General features: G+C 32.8%; 4 protein-coding genes across 5 annotated transcripts; 2 read left to right on the forward strand and 2 right to left on the reverse strand.

Annotated features, from left to right (window-relative positions):
* Nucleotides 1-801: 801 nt before the first annotated feature.
* Nucleotides 802-4,716, reverse strand: LOC148605603 (uncharacterized). Its single transcript, XM_088550284.1, has 2 exons — nucleotides 2,887-4,716; nucleotides 802-1,092 (listed from the first exon to the last, which is right to left on the reverse strand). The coding sequence occupies exons 1-2, from the start codon at nucleotides 4,427-4,429 to the stop codon at nucleotides 812-814; spliced, it is 1,824 nt and encodes a 607-aa protein (XP_088406410.1). The 5' UTR covers nucleotides 4,430-4,716; the 3' UTR covers nucleotides 802-811.
* Nucleotides 4,717-9,496: 4,780 nt separating this feature from the next.
* On the forward strand, nucleotides 9,497-10,182 carry LOC148605604 (uncharacterized). Its single transcript, XM_088547604.1, has one exon. The coding sequence runs from the start codon at nucleotides 9,497-9,499 to the stop codon at nucleotides 10,127-10,129; it is 633 nt and encodes a 210-aa protein (XP_088403730.1). The 3' UTR covers nucleotides 10,130-10,182.
* Nucleotides 10,183-11,622: 1,440 nt separating this feature from the next.
* Nucleotides 11,623-13,937, forward strand: LOC148605605 (uncharacterized). Its single transcript, XM_088548802.1, has 2 exons — nucleotides 11,623-11,779; nucleotides 12,252-13,937. The coding sequence occupies exons 1-2, from the start codon at nucleotides 11,754-11,756 to the stop codon at nucleotides 12,892-12,894; spliced, it is 669 nt and encodes a 222-aa protein (XP_088404928.1). The 5' UTR covers nucleotides 11,623-11,753; the 3' UTR covers nucleotides 12,895-13,937.
* Nucleotides 13,938-14,561: 624 nt separating this feature from the next.
* Nucleotides 14,562-16,394, reverse strand: LOC148605606 (uncharacterized). Of its 2 annotated transcripts, XM_088548805.1 has the most exons (3): nucleotides 16,251-16,394; nucleotides 15,843-16,034; nucleotides 14,562-15,269 (listed from the first exon to the last, which is right to left on the reverse strand). In XM_088548805.1, exon 3 carries the CDS (start codon nucleotides 15,264-15,266, stop codon nucleotides 14,628-14,630), a length of 639 nt encoding a protein of 212 aa, XP_088404931.1. In that variant the 5' UTR covers nucleotides 15,267-15,269; nucleotides 15,843-16,034; nucleotides 16,251-16,394; the 3' UTR covers nucleotides 14,562-14,627. The 2 variants fall into 2 exon arrangements, with proteins under 2 accessions (XP_088404931.1, XP_088404932.1); XM_088548806.1 differs by lacking the exon at nucleotides 15,843-16,034 and having other exon boundaries at nucleotides 16,251-16,354.
* Between the last annotated feature and the right edge of the window lie 306 nt (nucleotides 16,395-16,700).

Consider the following 16,700-nt stretch of genomic DNA (forward strand, 5'->3'; position numbering starts at 1 on the left):
TTATAGTGGTGACTTTTCATTCAGAATTGTCAACTTCCCTTTCATCTGTGACAACATCCTTTTACCACGTGCGTATGGAGTTTTCATATCACAACTCATACGTTATGCCATACATTGCCGTAACTACGCAGACTTTTTGTATCGCGCTAGACTTCTTACTATTAGGCTTCTGGAACATGGTTATGTCGCTACAACATTGAAGTCATCACTACAGAATTTTATGGTCGTCATCATGAACTCGTGGATCGTTACGGTGTATCGATCTGCACCATGAAAACTGATTTGTTCAACGTGTCATAGTTTTCCTTCCCTCTTTCGTCTACCCCAGACTTGACTTTTTTATGAGCAACTTGGCTGGCGTTTCTAGAAAAGCAAAGGACGCTTACCCTACCGGTGCACTTGGTCCATGATCCAAGTTTTTAGTTGAGTCCGAGTTGGTCATTTGCTTCTGTTACTTTATTTGTATTGTTTTAGTTACTTAACGTTCTTTGTTGTGTATGTCTGTTTTCCATATTTGGACTTTGTTCCTGGATTGCTTTCTTTCGATTTCCGCTAGAACTTGGTTCCCTTTATTACTCTTTAATTTAATTAGAAGCATGTAATGGCGAAACCCGAGTTTAGGTTTTGGATGTATTATGCGTAAAGTGATTGCAGAGCAGAAAATAGCTAAATATTAGCTTTTATTTGAAAAAAAATGAGTAAATTTTAGTCGGACTGAATATTTAGGTGGAGAAAGCCATGTGCAACAGGTAAAATACAATCCGGAGATTATCGGTATTTTGCATCTGCAAGTAAAACACATTTCACATTTCTATGTTTTATTATCATCTCCCAATACATTTGTGTCAAATTTGTGTGTGCCGTGCTCCTTCTGTTGAGCAGATGGTTCTTTCTCATAAGAAGGAATAGTTCTTTCTTTGTGTATCTTTTTCCGCGGAGCTTGCTTCAGGAACATATGTAACAATAAGTCAGAAATATCCTTTTTGCTTTGTCTTAAGGTATCTTCAGGATGCCCTCGAATTTTTACATTTCCTTCAATGCCGACAGGAAGTGGGTAATCCTTTGATGACGGACTAGTAATCGAACCAGGATCTATAACAAAAATACAGTTTTCGTGATCAAATAGGAAAATGCTTATGATTGTGGTAATACTGAAAATGTTTTATACAATTAAGACGATTTTTTTCAATAAAAAAAATCCTTAAAAGTATTCTCGTGAAAAATTATGTGAATCAACATTCTCGGGATTAGAATAAGATCCTCGTGAATTTCCAGAGTATTCCAGCAAGATATTTTACCTAAATAGAAATAAAAATGCAAAATCAATATAACCACATTTGTCTCGTGTAGATCTACTTTTATGCAACAAGGTGAAAATGAAATGCTTGGGATAAAACTCTGTATAAAACACTTAACTGATATCATCCTATACATGCATGCTTTAATAAACTTTAAGTACAAATGTATAAGGTCCAGTATATAATGATAAGCATGATATTCTATTGAGAAAAATACCAAAACATATTATAAAAACAGGAACACTCAAGTAAAGATAAAATTGAGACAAATATACATCAAACATCATTCTTTATTTTAAAAGGATTACTTTTCACTGGTTTTTCCATTGAAATTAATTTCCATGTCTTGCGCTAAAGAAAAATATTTACATTTATTTAAAATACTTTCATACATATTCCGAAATAAATTACATTTAAACGTCTAAAAGTATGTATAGAAGTCAAAATATTTGTCTTTATTAACTTTTGTTTTCGTGCATGTCACTCTGCTTAACTATTTCGCCGTAATAGGGTTTAAAAAAACTTATTATTCGTCAATTATTGTACACATGTATTTCTATTCAGAAGCCAATGTTTATTTTAATTATATTGGTTTCAAAAATTGTATTTAAATTTAAACCGTCCGTCACATACCAAAAGATTAGTGCGTATATTGTTTTAAGTTTTTCTTTTTGTATTAACGGAACGAGATTTCATACTTGTGTGTCTCCAATAATTATTTCATTAGCGACAATTAAATCATTATCATATTTACCTTAATAAATATTGATTACTTCAAAACTAAAAAGTTAAACTAAATGAATCGGGGGGGGGGGCTCCCTGGCCCTCCCTTAGAAAAATGTTGTTGAATAATGTGTGCTTAATCATGAAAAACACTCACTTCGTGTTCCTCACCGGTGATCCTGTTAAGAATTGTGTTTGCCCCCCCCCCCCCCCCCGCTTCTTGCATAAAACTTTGGATCCGCCACTGGAATATCACTTGTGCGTTTTCGGGTAAAAAAAAATGCTGTTTTTTGTTTCCTTTTATTTTTATTATTTCTAATTTTGACAATTTTTACTAAATTATCGTTAGTCATATGTCTCCCTATAGTTTAGAATGTTTATTCAATAATACTGAACATATCAATAGTGCTAATTTGGGTATGTTGTACACGTGTATAAATCGATGAGTACATATCATCAGCGTCATTAAAACCAAAGTGTATAGGCATGTACAAACGGACACATTGACCATATATACGAATGTTTCACAACCAAATTTAGCAAAACAGAAGGGAAAATCTAGCACTAAGAGGCTCTAATATGTGCTATACAAGTAATTAAGCTTGATCAGTATTTAAGGGGTAACACTACAAATGTAGGTAATTATAACCTATCATATAGTTTGGGTCAACTGACCTGGTGAATACCCTTATGGACTTTTGATTCATGGGCAACGACCCAGTGTATATTAAATACAAAAATACTAATCAGATAAATATTACAAACTTCGGTATGCCGTGTTTCAAGGAGCACTCTATCATCAGTAACATTAGAACCAATATATAGGAATGTATTTATCAGGAATGATAGGAATACGATGACTCACTTGTAACATATTTCCTCACTTTCCACGAGACTTGATCCTGTTTGTCGTTTTTAGAAAACAATAGCTTCTTTTTTATGTATCGCTCTCTAACATGCACTGGGAATTCATGTACAAATTGTTTTTCAGCATCAACACTTTGCCATTTTTTACTTCTGTCTTGCACTGAAAATTCTCTTATTGCGAAACCGGTATTCGATGCACACTGAGATTCTTTTTTCACAGTTTTTGATTCCTTTGTTTTCTTCTTAATTAGTTTATGGCCCTTCATACTTGTTCGAGGGGTTGTCCTTGATCCTGGCCTGGATGATGTTTCCGAAGCGTTTGAAGTTAAATCGTAACTCGATACAAGTCTCATACTGGGTTTAAACACGTTTGGAACTGATGAGGTCGACTGTTGCAAGTTTTTACCGATGATTGAAAGATTTTCTTTCGAACTTGAATTGTCTTTACGGACTAGAGGAATGCTGATTGATGAATTTTGAGGTGAAACTAACATCGATGGGTTCTGAGTTTTGTCGTCCGAAATTCCTACTCTAGGACTTCCAAAGTTTGGTCTAAAGCTAATCATACTGTCTTTGTTAACATAGTATGAAACAGGTGGTCCATTTGTGCCATGTAGCGTGAATTTTATTGGTGGTAACTCCGGTAATTTACTATCACCAAGACTGTAATCAGGAACTTTTTCGTTCTCGTGATCACATGGTTCATTTGTAATTACACACTGAGTACCCCTATCAGATTTGGCACTATACGACCGTCGACTAGAGGTTTCACTCTCATGTGTACTTAATTGTATCGCACTTTTCTGTGAATAAAGGCCAGCGTCCGTGTTAACATCAGGGATTGTAATAACGATAGACCTTTTGTTACCTCCAGAAAAGATATCGTTGTTATTATTTGATTCAGTTTTCGATTTTAGCGACGTTGTATCGATTCCACAATTTTTCAAAGAATCCATCACGATAAACGGCTTTCTTTTAGTTGTCCGGACTAGCGGTGGTAGAATATCATTTCGGTTTTCTTCTACGCTTTTGTTCGAACTTTTCGTTTTATTAATTTCTTTTGATCGCGTGTCTAGGGTATTTTTGTTATTCATTAAAACATTTTCTTTGTTCAATTCTCTTTTGTTTGTGCCTTTAAAATCTAATTCATCCTGTAAATATTCGTTATTAATTTTCGTTTTCTGTAGGACATCTTTCATTGCCAATTTCTGTTGTTTGGCCTCTCGGCGACGTCGTTCATAATCTGAAACTTCACCAATTCGTTTAATCCGACTGAGTCGCATTTTTTCTAAACTTATATTACGCAAACTCCTGTTAACAACTTCTTGCGTCTTTTGAATTCCTTTTATTTGCATAAAGTCCTCATTTTCCCACATTTCTTTCAAAAATTTCCGTCGTCTCTTTTTCACCTTTTTCTCCCTGTCTTTGTTTTGTTCTGTTCTGTCTTTAACGATTATCATCAGCCCGTCACTGGTTTCATGTTCAAAATCACCCATGTATTTATCATCCATAATTAATTGAAGTGGAGGCATTTTGTTCATTATACTAAGTTTCTTCTGCGGTAAGCCTGCTTACTAATAAAATTGATTAACGTCTTAATTATAAAGTTTTAATTAACATCACGTTTCGTAAACCACAAGTGATTTCCACATAAATGAAACTTAATATCCATTAACTGATAATGAAATATCACTCCTTGCAAAAAACACGCAGCCATGTAGAAAACAAAACAGACTTTACAAAAGATTACAACAGCTCTTTGTAGGTTTATTTAAAATATTAGAGTGATCAAGGGAACCAAGGTTCTAGCGGTAATCAAAAGAATGTAATCCAGCGAAAAAGACCAGACATGGAAAACGGACATGTTGAAATTAAAATACAAAAATAATTTCGGTGAAGAATAATATTGTTGCAATGCAATCTTCGAAACTCTAAATGGTATTAGCTTTCAAAATAATCAAATAAACAATGGTAACCCATTGTACTATCTAATTTACTCACGCTCTTTATTGTGACCTGACTATAATGACATACATTCTACCAAAACGATTATTTCTTTGTCTCAATTGATCATAAACAGTTATATTTTTGTATCTCCTTCTTATCAATAGTAAGAAAAATCAAGATTTCCTTAAAAATACATATTATACTTGGGCGTTTTCAACGGGACTGCCACTTAGAATTTGACTGGTTTTGAGTATTCATCTTCATGGTCCTTAACTGATCACTCCATTTATTGAAGATTGCTATCGCTTTATTATTATATGCATGAATTTTTTAAAGGATTTTACTTAAGAATAACAACAAAACATTCTTATCAAATTTAGATATATATTTTTACAAATATGTTCACCTGTCCTAAACGGAAGACTGATTCTATTCAAAGTCATACAAAACAGTTTTAACAAAAGTAACGTAATTGAATTTGACCATTCTACCAGTTCTATATTGAATTTCGTCGACAGATTAAGATGTTATATCATAAGTCACTATAACTATCATAATTATGTTGTAAAGAAACGAAGATCTGCATTTGAAAAATTTCGTTCACAATACCCAGAATTTTGTTTAGGATAGGTCCTGGTGTGTGATATCGAAGGTGATTTAGGATGCGGACATGTTGATCTACAGAAACATTTCGTCGTACGTCGTGTTATCGAAAAGGTTGTACCTAAGGACTTGTTTGGCCTAATTTTAGGACATCAAATATCATGTTTTAGGTTAGTGCGAACTTGTAAGAAACGACACCAAATACCATTTTAGTCCTTAATCGTTCGAAAATACAAAAAAAAAACAATCATATATATATATATATATATATATTGTAAATATGCTGTAAATGTGCTTCAGGGACCGGGGTAACTTCTCACCAACAGCATTTGAAATAAATCAAAGGAAGATCTATATAAAACTAATTGTATGCAAGAAGTATTCAAAATATGAAGCCAAGTCCATCACCGACATGTTTTACCAGGAACTTAAGTGTTTTTGTTATTTGTAATATTGCAACTTTTGATTAATATAGGATAAATAGTATATGATATATTTCAGGGTCAGAAAAATCTTACTATAGGGCTTTATGACATGTTGTAAACGTAATAGAATTTGCTATTTTTTACGGAATAATACAGCACAAAAGCGATCTCCTGTTAATTGTAATTCAATGATTACTGGAAAAATATCCATTCAACAGAATTCGTGACAAAATTATTGCTTGTAACTGCCATGGTCTCTGAAAGTATTAACTATTTTGTATTAAGGTTATACTTGGTGCATTAGTTGTTTCATCATATCTGTTTCTTTTCTTACTTTTTTACGCCATCGGACTACAAATTTGAGAATTTGGACTTTCCATTGTCTAGTATGTCTATTTTATTTTTTAGAACTTTATTTTTCCTGAGTTAGTTTTAAAGGGTAAAATGAGAGTATTTTCTTATAATATTAATATGTTCTAGTGCAGTTCGATTTAACTTTGCGACAAGCATGTATACCGATTACAATACTGTCGTCTTGTTTTACACATAATACAAGTATTTTCTGCATAGCAATTTTACAGTTCATAATACTTTAACTCTAGGGTAACAACTCAAAGACATCTAGATAATACATGTACCACACGTTTTATAAAAAAATTTCTAAAAACATAGTATGCCTACAAAACTACAACTTTATATTTATCTAGAAGATAGTTTTGACATTATCAGACCACCTGTCCAATACCAGTAGTCTGCGAACTACCATGTGTTTACATAAAGTTAATCAAAGCTATTTGGTTATGTCTGTCAATTGGTACAATCTTTGGGTCTTCGAATTTATGTTCTTCTTTTGTTTGGACTTCTTTAATTTCACTTTTTCGTTTCATAAAAGCTTTCATCATCGCTTGTATATTGTTTTCTTTGTCAGTCATCAGTTTCCTTTTAATATTCATTTTCTTTTCAGCAACAGAGTCTCGTTCAATACGTTGTTTATCCAATTGCAATATGTGAAGGTTATTTTTCAATGTGTGTTGCCTTCTCCTCATTTCTCTGAATTTGATATCATTTTCTTTTTGCCATATACTGACTTGCTTTGCACACATATCTATTTGGAATTTGTTCTTATGTATCATTGTTCGGCCGCTTTCCGTCCTTTTCAGATCTTTTAACATTATAAGATAGTCTTCATTCATATTTGACATCTTCTTCTTTGCGGCCATTGAATTTATGATGGAACCATTGACGACAACGTTACCTGTGTTACTCATCGCGACTATTCAATCTTCAATGTTTGTATACTTTTCTCAGCGTTTCATGCGTTATTAATTTTGACAGTTCAATTTCCAATTGTCCTTTATTTGTCTACTTTCCTTCTAAGGTTATGCGAATCTGCTATTTTTTATTTATACGGGTTCACATGAATCCCATTTACCGAATCCGTCACATTGGTATGATCCTTTATTCATCAATATATGGAGTCATACTTCAATGTTTAAAGGCAATTTGACAAACTGTTGTTTTTCAAGACAGAAACTAACAAATAAATACAATACAGTTACTGCATTGTATTTATTTGTTACTTTCTGTCTTGAAAAACAAGTTTGTCAAATTGCCTTTAAACATTGAAGTATGATTGTACATGTTATTCATTATATACTACATAATAGAAATTGATAATTGAACAGCTTTCTCTTTTTGGAAAAAATCAAATTTAACCCCAAGATGCAGTAATAAAGTATTGTTTTAAATGCAATAGGTAATTACATTTAAAAAATGTACACCAAGAAAAAGAAAAGAACAGACCACTACGAGGAGATTATTCTAAATAACTGGAACATTTAAATTCTTTAAGAAAAAAAAAAACATTTAAGTGTACAAATGTAGGTGCTCCATACATTACATTCAGGCGCATTATTGGTCTCAGTATCGTATTAATTTTCCCATAGACTTCTATAGTGAAGTGCATATTTTTAGGATTTTTTAAAAAATATGTAAATTGATTCAATAAAACTTTCACTTATGTAGCATTTCTAAGGACATGTGAAAAAATAATTTCCCGCAAAGAAAATAGGGTGAGTCCACGAAGATTGGACAGAAAAGTAGTCTTGAACTATAAATAGCCATTTTCCCTACTTTCACTTTCGTTTTGCACTCACCAAACCAACCTTTTCAGTGGAACATTTTTATGATATTATGTTAGATTTTCTTTTAAAAAAGTTCTTCATCTTACAGTGTGATGTTTGCTCTATTTTTTAAGTCATTGTTCATGTCTTTTGACAAAACATTAGTTTGTAGAGAGGCAAAAAGAAAATGCACTATATTTTTATGGCATCCATGTTTTGACGTACACTCGCTCAGGGATATGCAATACGATACTGGTACCTATTACCCCGGTCTAATCTTATCAAACTTACAATAAAGAATTGAAATTTGGTGGATTTATTGATTAAATGTAATTGAGCATTTATACATCGACAAATGTAATATATGTATGTTTATTAGTAAACAAGTGTGATTTAATTGAAGAAAGGTATGCGGGCTGTTTAATTCCCTGCAGTGGTTCTCTCATCAGCCTCAGCGGACTAATTGGTAAAGTACCTAATTTGGTGCGACGTTTAGGAACTAAAATTGCGAGAAAATGAATAGTTAAAGCTTTTATTATTTTCATCTTTTCCAACCTCCTCCATGTATGATTTCCTTCCGTAGTAGTTTCTTAGTGTCTAATATTTTATAAAACATAGTATTTGGCTGTTAGTTTTGGAAGGGCGCTCCTGATTTGTACTAAAACTCAGTAATATTTATTTTCAGATAATACCATATCTACATATTTTAATGATGATATCTACTAATGCACTTACAAATTACTTAAATTGAATCTCAATTATGGATTAGACAGACAATATGTACATCATTCAGGAAAACCATGAAATTCTGTTATGACTGCCTCTAAACAGTCTTATTTCAACTTAAGTGAAATTTTCAGAATGTTAATGTTAAAAGTACTACCCTTAGTGACTATCAATGGAAACACTTATATATGTTACGGATATCCACAACCGATAGAATACCTAGTGTTTTAGTGTATACATCATTTTCAATGCAAAAAAAAAAGACTTTCAATTTCAAATTATCCAATCTAGTAAGACGTGTGTTTTAAATCCAAATTCAGCGGACAAAATAAATGTATTTTACTTTACAATGGTGAGGCATGTAAGTACACGTGTAGTAGCAAAAAAGATGACATATATTTGTAGATAAAGTTTGTTGACCTTCCTGACATTTAGTGCTAGGAATGTCACGATGACCTATTAGTAGGCAAGATAAAACAGAGAAATAAGATAGTTTCTCGAATAATTCTAGAAACAAATGAACCGTAGATTCGAAAGCTTTGTGTTTCCTTGGTATGTATTTCTTTCAATTTTCGGTAAAAAATATTAACAACAAAATTACGAGGCCATGAAAATTTAGATGATGTCCTTGATTTTCTTTATTATTATTATATCAATAAGCATAACCAAAAAAACTGTTAAACATTATTAATTGAAATCTAAATAAAAATAATTGCATGTAAATTATTAATTAGTGCACTCTCGTCCTTTCTCCATGTCTCCATGTCTCCATTTATTTTCAGAAATGGAAGGAGTGATATTCTTCATATTGGTCTTATTAATTGGTTTAACATTATCAAATGGACCACCGGTGCAACCTCCTTCCTATTCTGTCGACTTTTCAGAGGAATTGCATGCTTATGGTCAATCATATTACAACAACGGTTCATGGTTCTATGATTTCGCTAACGGACGAATGAGATACGATCATTTACGTGGTCAAAGAGACAATTTTTGTTATGGACAAAATTTGAGTGACAGTGATCCACATGGTCCATGTACATTACTGTTCGCAAACAATGGTTTCATGTACGTTTATTATCCGGAAGCAAAGAATTGTTGCGTACTCTGTGGCGAGAAAGAAAAGTGCTCGGTGCTGAAACCAACATGGTTGTTAAATGGGACCTTTAATGGAACAAAAACGATTCAAGGATCGGTTTGTTATGGTTGGGTTACAAATGGATTTGCCTTTCTAGACGAATTATATGTTACAGAAAAGAATGTTCTGTGTGAATACACAGAGAAAGCTTTCAAGCAGGACATATCGCATACTATAACTTTTAATCAGGCGTCATATAATGTAGGGCAGCCTAAACTGAGTATTTTCGAAATTCCGTCCTATTGTAAAAAGAAATGCCCGCATCCTTTCCATGATTAACTTTTGTAATTTGGAACGTCAAAAAATTTTTCAGAATGTTGTTTCTTACTGTATTTTATTTCTTTTTCACCGCGTGAACATTCAAAATAACTCAAGAAGAGAAGAACAAGACAAAGCCAGATTTAAGACATGAGATTTAGTGTGTCCATTGAATGTATACGAAGTTTTACTTGCTTTGTAATTATTTATAGTACACAACATTTGTTCTGTACAAATGTTCTAAATGTTAGATGGACTTTATTGCATACTGTATATAGTTTGTTTGTTTGTTTGTTTGTTTGTTTGTTAGTTTCCTTTGTTCTTTTTTTTTCTTTGTTTTTTTTTTCACGCGTGTCTTTACCCACATATTTACAAGTTTATATTGTCTAAAATGTGATAGTGTGGTTGCGTCTGCTCATTTAAGAAAACTATTTCCTAAACTTTATCTATTAAATCCCATCTTCATCATGAATACTAAACCCCATTTATATCAAATAGTAAAGTAAAGTAAATAAAAAATAAATCCTTGCTCACCATATTTTATTTTGGTCAAAGAACAGTGTAGTGTATTTGAAATCACTTTGCCATTTATTGTATGGATACATATGCCACGTACAATTTCTTAAAAATAATGAGAGAGTCGCTGGAGATATTCACTACCCTAGTAGTCAGACCTGTCTTGTTCAAATTACATCACAGATTGTTTTACCAACACTTGCAGTATCTCAAAATTTAAAAAAATCTAGGCTTATTACTTTTTTGTTGTTGATGTCAGACCTGTAATGGATTTAACTTCATTTCTCGGTTCGTTTGATTATGATTACTTCATGTAAACTATTTGTTTTTGTTTTCTACCTTACTTTAAATCACGCGGACATATCCACTAATAAAAGAAACTAATGTAGAAATCGGTAATGCGTAATACTTATATTATCCTTGCACCGGTTTCTTATTACCCAAAAAACGCAAAGACAAAATGACGCAAATTTCTATTCGATTTTATCAATTTGAAATTTAAATTTATTTGAATTTCAAATTTATGTATAAGTCTGAGTTGTCTGTTGTGAAATGTATATCACAGATTATTTACCGTAATTTCAATACTACAAACTCCAAATTGTAAAATATATTCCTTGTATTAAACATTGAAGCAACAGTGCTGTAGTCCCTTTTGGTATACTTTGTTAGAACTAATTCATCGGTGTTCGTCTGGCTTTCTCTTTCGATTTTGTTGCTTGAGTACTTTGTGTATATACATGTATGAACTTCTTAAATATGTTTCCATTGCTGCTGATAAGAGTTTACTCCTTAAAACACGTTTCATTATACCAAAATCTATACAGTTGGTAATTTTGCTTTCATAAAAATAAATATTTGTTTCTTCTTTTATATATCACGAAACCAGAGGTCCCGTGATGGTTCATATAAAGGGAGCGCATATCAAATACTTATTTTTACTTCTTGCGCGAGTTCTAGTTGATCATTTAATGTTAGTCGATTTTGTGGGGTTTTTTTATTTTCTCAATGTTGTATATACAATGTTCCACAATGTTGTGTTCTAAATACATAAAAGACAAATGTACTTGGTGTAAATGACCTGCGTGTAAGACGAAGAGTGATCGTGACCTGCAAAGATAACAATCAAATGAATGGAAGTCAAACTGTCCACATGTATGTACTCTATTATTTTTTTCCAAAAAACGACTTATATAGGTCAAAATATAGCATTTCGTTCAAACATAGTACAATTATTTATTCGTGGAATACATGTTTCTCCAAGAGTTTGCAAAAAACTTTGAAAAAGTGGAATTTATTCATTTATATAATTCCTTAACGTCATATACTGTGTACTTATCATTGAGCGCAACTAGAACATACACTTAGGTCTTGTCCGTCGTTAATTTCAATTTGTATTCGGTTTTATTTTGTCGCCCGTTTTTATTGTTGGTTATAAGATTTTTGTAAGACCTTAATTATCTTTTTCAGTCTTTTTCTTTTTTTTCAATTGTTAAATATTATTTTGAATGTGTGACTATGATTTACTTTTTTAAAATCTCGTCCTTTTGTCATTTCGTACTTTTTCTTTTGGGTCGTTTTGTATTGTTTGATTATACTATTGTTATTATTATTATTTTAATTTCAGGATGACATGTTCAGTCCTTGGGATTTACCTTTTATTTCCGTTAGCAGGTGCCTTCGATCTTGTTCCACCAGTCATGCCACCGGCATTTACAATCTCGTTCAAAGAAATGGTTAGTATAAAGACAAAGGAAAGAGCCGAAAATTTCGGGTTCTTATCATACAGTATTAACATGTATTCAATGAGGATAGACAAGTTTGAAGGACAAGTTGATGTTTTATGCCATGAATCACTTTTAAATATTGAACACCCATCTGCATATTGCGAATTGCTCTTCGCTAACGACAAACGTCTTTATATTATTTACCCAGAACAAGAAAAATGCTGCAGACTTTGTGAACCCGAAAAACAGTGTACCGTTATAAAAGACACGTGGTTGCTGAATTCAACCTACGTGGGGAACGTCACCTTTGATGGGTCGATCTGTTTTGGTTGGCAGATCAGAGGTGCAACAACAATCGACACCTGGTATGTTAGAACGGACGGAGTCCCATGTCAACTAAGAACACAATCTTTTAATGGAGATATTATGCACAACTTTACATTCTATCAGGAGAGTTTTGTATATAATCCGCCCCCAAAGCCAGCTGTTTTTGAAATTCCGAAATATTGTACGAAGAAGTGTCCGATACCATATCCAGGATAATGATGTAAAGGACTTATTTCAAGATAAAGCACTCTAAACCAAAACAAATCGCCCTTTTCATTACTGTTTATAATCCAGTGATAAGTTTGACACAAATATAAATAGAATTGTGAAAACATCATGCATTTGGTGAAACCGAATTTTCCTAGTTTTTGAACAGTTATGTAAAGATCTTTATGTTTTCGCGCTTTATCTCTTGTTTGTCCGGTAACATCAGACTAGTATGTTTTAGTACCGATTTTGTGAAGTACTAGATATATAGTCAATGTACTGGTTTTAGATCAAAGAGGGTCTATAGGATACAGTGAAATCCGCCTAAACCGAACTTTTTTTTTACTTTGAAATTGGTTGAGTTTAGACTTGTGTGCGGTTTACCGAGGTTCAAAATCCATTTTAAATTGGTATAAAGGGACTTGAAAACGTGTATGGTTTGGACAACTATGCGGTATATTCATGGGTCTGTTTTTGTGGGTTTTACTTATTATCACAAACCTTGCGTGGCGAATTTGTTAATTGCTGAATATGTGTCAAACGACGGTTTTCACTTACTTTGCAAAACGAATAAAATTCCACCGTTTTTCAAAGACAAATCCATACCGATCACTTCATATTCCTGTACTTCACCAACTGCATCGAATACAAATTAATTTTCAAACACAAAAGGGTATTGCGGAACCTCATGATACTGAGGACTTCAAGGCTAAATCCACCTGACTGTGCTTGCCTCAACGCACCATAAATTTGAATTGTAGCTTTAAAGCTGCATTAGCCGCCAAATTTGTTGAGTTTTGATTCTACTGAATGTTGCTGATAAAATGAAATAGGATTGTAGTAAAGCAATTGAAGCAATAAAAGTCGATAATACCTACAGAATATTGTGAAAACAACACTTTTGTAATCAAAGAAGATCGATAGCGCTGATCTAATTATTTTTCGCCATTACATCCGAAGATTGCCGACAGGATATTGACCTGGGTTTAAAATACTTTAATCTTGGTTAAAAAAATAACAATAACAAATGCACATGTCTTGTTTACATTTCATTTCATCTATTTCTTGATTAGTTTTCAAATTAATAATGCCAATTACTGACCATATCTGTGCCACATTTTATCACAAAACGTAAAGTACACAACGACCCTTGCATTATATTCGAACTTTTGCCTTTTACGGCTTGATTCCGACGGTCTTTCTTGCAACTGATTACCACTTTCGCTTTGCAATCAGATTTGGTTTTTGATAACGCTACTCTTACAGCACATGCGTGGATTAAGGTCCCCAGAGGTCACATACATACGAATTTATCTAGGTCGATTTTTTGTCTTGCAAGACAATAAATATATAAACATCTATTTCATGTATTTAACACATTTTATTTGTGGATATCGAATGAAATTATGAAAAGTACAATTTAGTCAAAATACTTCAGTTAAGGCATATTTCAACAGAAACCAAAAAAAATGACGAAAATGGCAGCTAATGCAGCTTTAAAATCACTTGGATGCTGTAAAGGATTATGCCAGAAAACGGATAAAACAAGAACAAGAAGACCTTTACTCGCAGTCAGAAAGGATGAAAGCTGCTAGGCCTTTTATCTTGAAATGTATGAGAGTCCGGCTAAGACAAATGGGTAGAAGTGTCAAATATTGAACAATTGAATTTTAAAATTCAGTTTTAACTATTGTATTAAACTCTTTAATGTGTACTTATACATGTAAATCTTGTGTCGGGTATCAATTTGGTGGAAATGGAGGACGTGGACATTTCTTGTTACAATAGTAGGGAATTTCGAATAATTCTGGATTGGGTTGTCCCACTTTATAGGTTGATTGATTGAATGTTATTGTATGGGATATATCTCCGTCGTATGAATTCTCAGTATACTGACATGGAATATTCTTATCTGTAACATATAGTTCGTCCCGAAAATCGAAGCCGTTTGTTATCCATCCATAACAAGTCGAACCTTGTATCGTTTTCTTTCCAGTAAACGTTCCATTTGATAACCACGTCGGTTTTAACACAGTGCATTTGTCTTTTTCACCGCACAGAGCACAGCAATTTTTGGCTAAGGGATAATAAACGTACATATAGCTGTGATTTGTGAAAAGCAGTGTGCAAGGCCCATGTGGGTCACTGTCACTCAGGTTCTGTCCATAACAGAAGTTGTCTCTGTGTCCCCGTAAATGATCGTACCTCATTCTGCCGTTAAGGAAATCATAGAACCAATACCCATTATTGTCAAATGTTTGTCCAAATATGTGCAATACTTCTGTGAAGAAAACAGAATATGCTGGTGGTTGTATTGGTGGTCCTATTGATAAGGCCATGCCGACTGTCAGCACTGTAATACATATAGTCACTTTATTCATCGCCTGAAAAGTGAAAATAAATGCACACAATCATGCATCAAACAATCACAACTTGGAATCCAATCAGTTTTGATAATACTAAGGCATCCATAGGTTAACACCTCACCCTCCTTCGAGGATGCTACCATTTTGGTGAAAATATGCATCCTGGAAAATCGTAAGAAAATGAACACAAAACTTGCTTTAGACAACCATGCAATAAAATGGAAATGTGCATCTTTGAATACTCACAGAGTACTAAAAATTCATTTTGTATGCTGGTGTATAACACATTTTGTATATATTATATTCTGACATAAACATTTCAAATGAAGATCAAAGACAATATTTTACATAAGGAACAAGTGAAACAATTATTTTTGTCAATATCCAAAATTATCAAGTGCAACAGAATTTAAGAATTCGAACATATGACTGCAGGCTCCAAATATGTAATACATTTCTCTAAACATACAACCCAATAGAGGCAAGTGAAACGATTTATTAAAAATGACTCTAGACATTTTAAAAAAAATATTTAATTGCGCAATTACTCTGTGTAACAATTTCTCCATGGATTATTTGAATTATACATACGTGCGTATACTTTCCGAATCGTATCTGTCTTGTGATCGAATGGTTTTATCTTATATTTCATCAGATCATGATGTTGCAAATAATATAATCGGGTCAAATTGGTTATCTGGGATTATTGCGTCTTCATCACTACTGGTCAATATAGTTTTCTCAACAGCAAATACAATGAAACCTCTCTTAACCGATTCCTTCCTAAAAAAAAACATGTATAAAAAAGCCACACACATCTCAAAGGTCTTTTACGTCAATTTAAATTTAACTATGGTGAACAGGACGTGTGTAGACCGATCCCCAACAAACAAACAAACATATAACTAATTACTTCGTGGATCGTGCAATTAAAACAACTGAACTCTTGCCCTTTAGCTAGACAATGGGAATTAATACACATGTACAAATCATACTAACCGTTTGGTAATGTGACTGTCATGTGGTCGGATGTGTATACCTTCTATTTGATTATCTTAAATAATCTTAAAAATGCAAATAAAGTTATATAATCAGGTCAAAAGGTCGACTGTGATGTATACAGTTGTCTACTCTAACCTTTAAAAGTACTACTAGATAAAGTATTCGTCTAAAAATCTGTTACATTCATCCAAATAGAATAACGATTCCGCAGATAAAACATAGAACATAACTTTATGTTTCCAAGGCTATATATGCCCCACTTTAAAAAGAATGTAAATCTTTCGATGTACATTAGTCACTAGGCTTAGCTAGGTATCATCTACAAAATATAATGACAAATTATGGCGAAGTTTATGCTGAAAATGTAGAAAATAAATTTAATTTAACAATTTTTTTCATATTAGAAGATGCATTTTTTATACAAACCGTGCAAAGTTTGACTGATAT

This window comes from Perna viridis, chromosome 10 (assembly GCF_037379345.1).
Source record: "Perna viridis isolate PV_CMFRI_1.1 ecotype Kerala chromosome 10, ASM3737934v1, whole genome shotgun sequence".
NCBI lineage: Eukaryota > Metazoa > Mollusca > Bivalvia > Mytilida > Mytilidae > Perna > Perna viridis.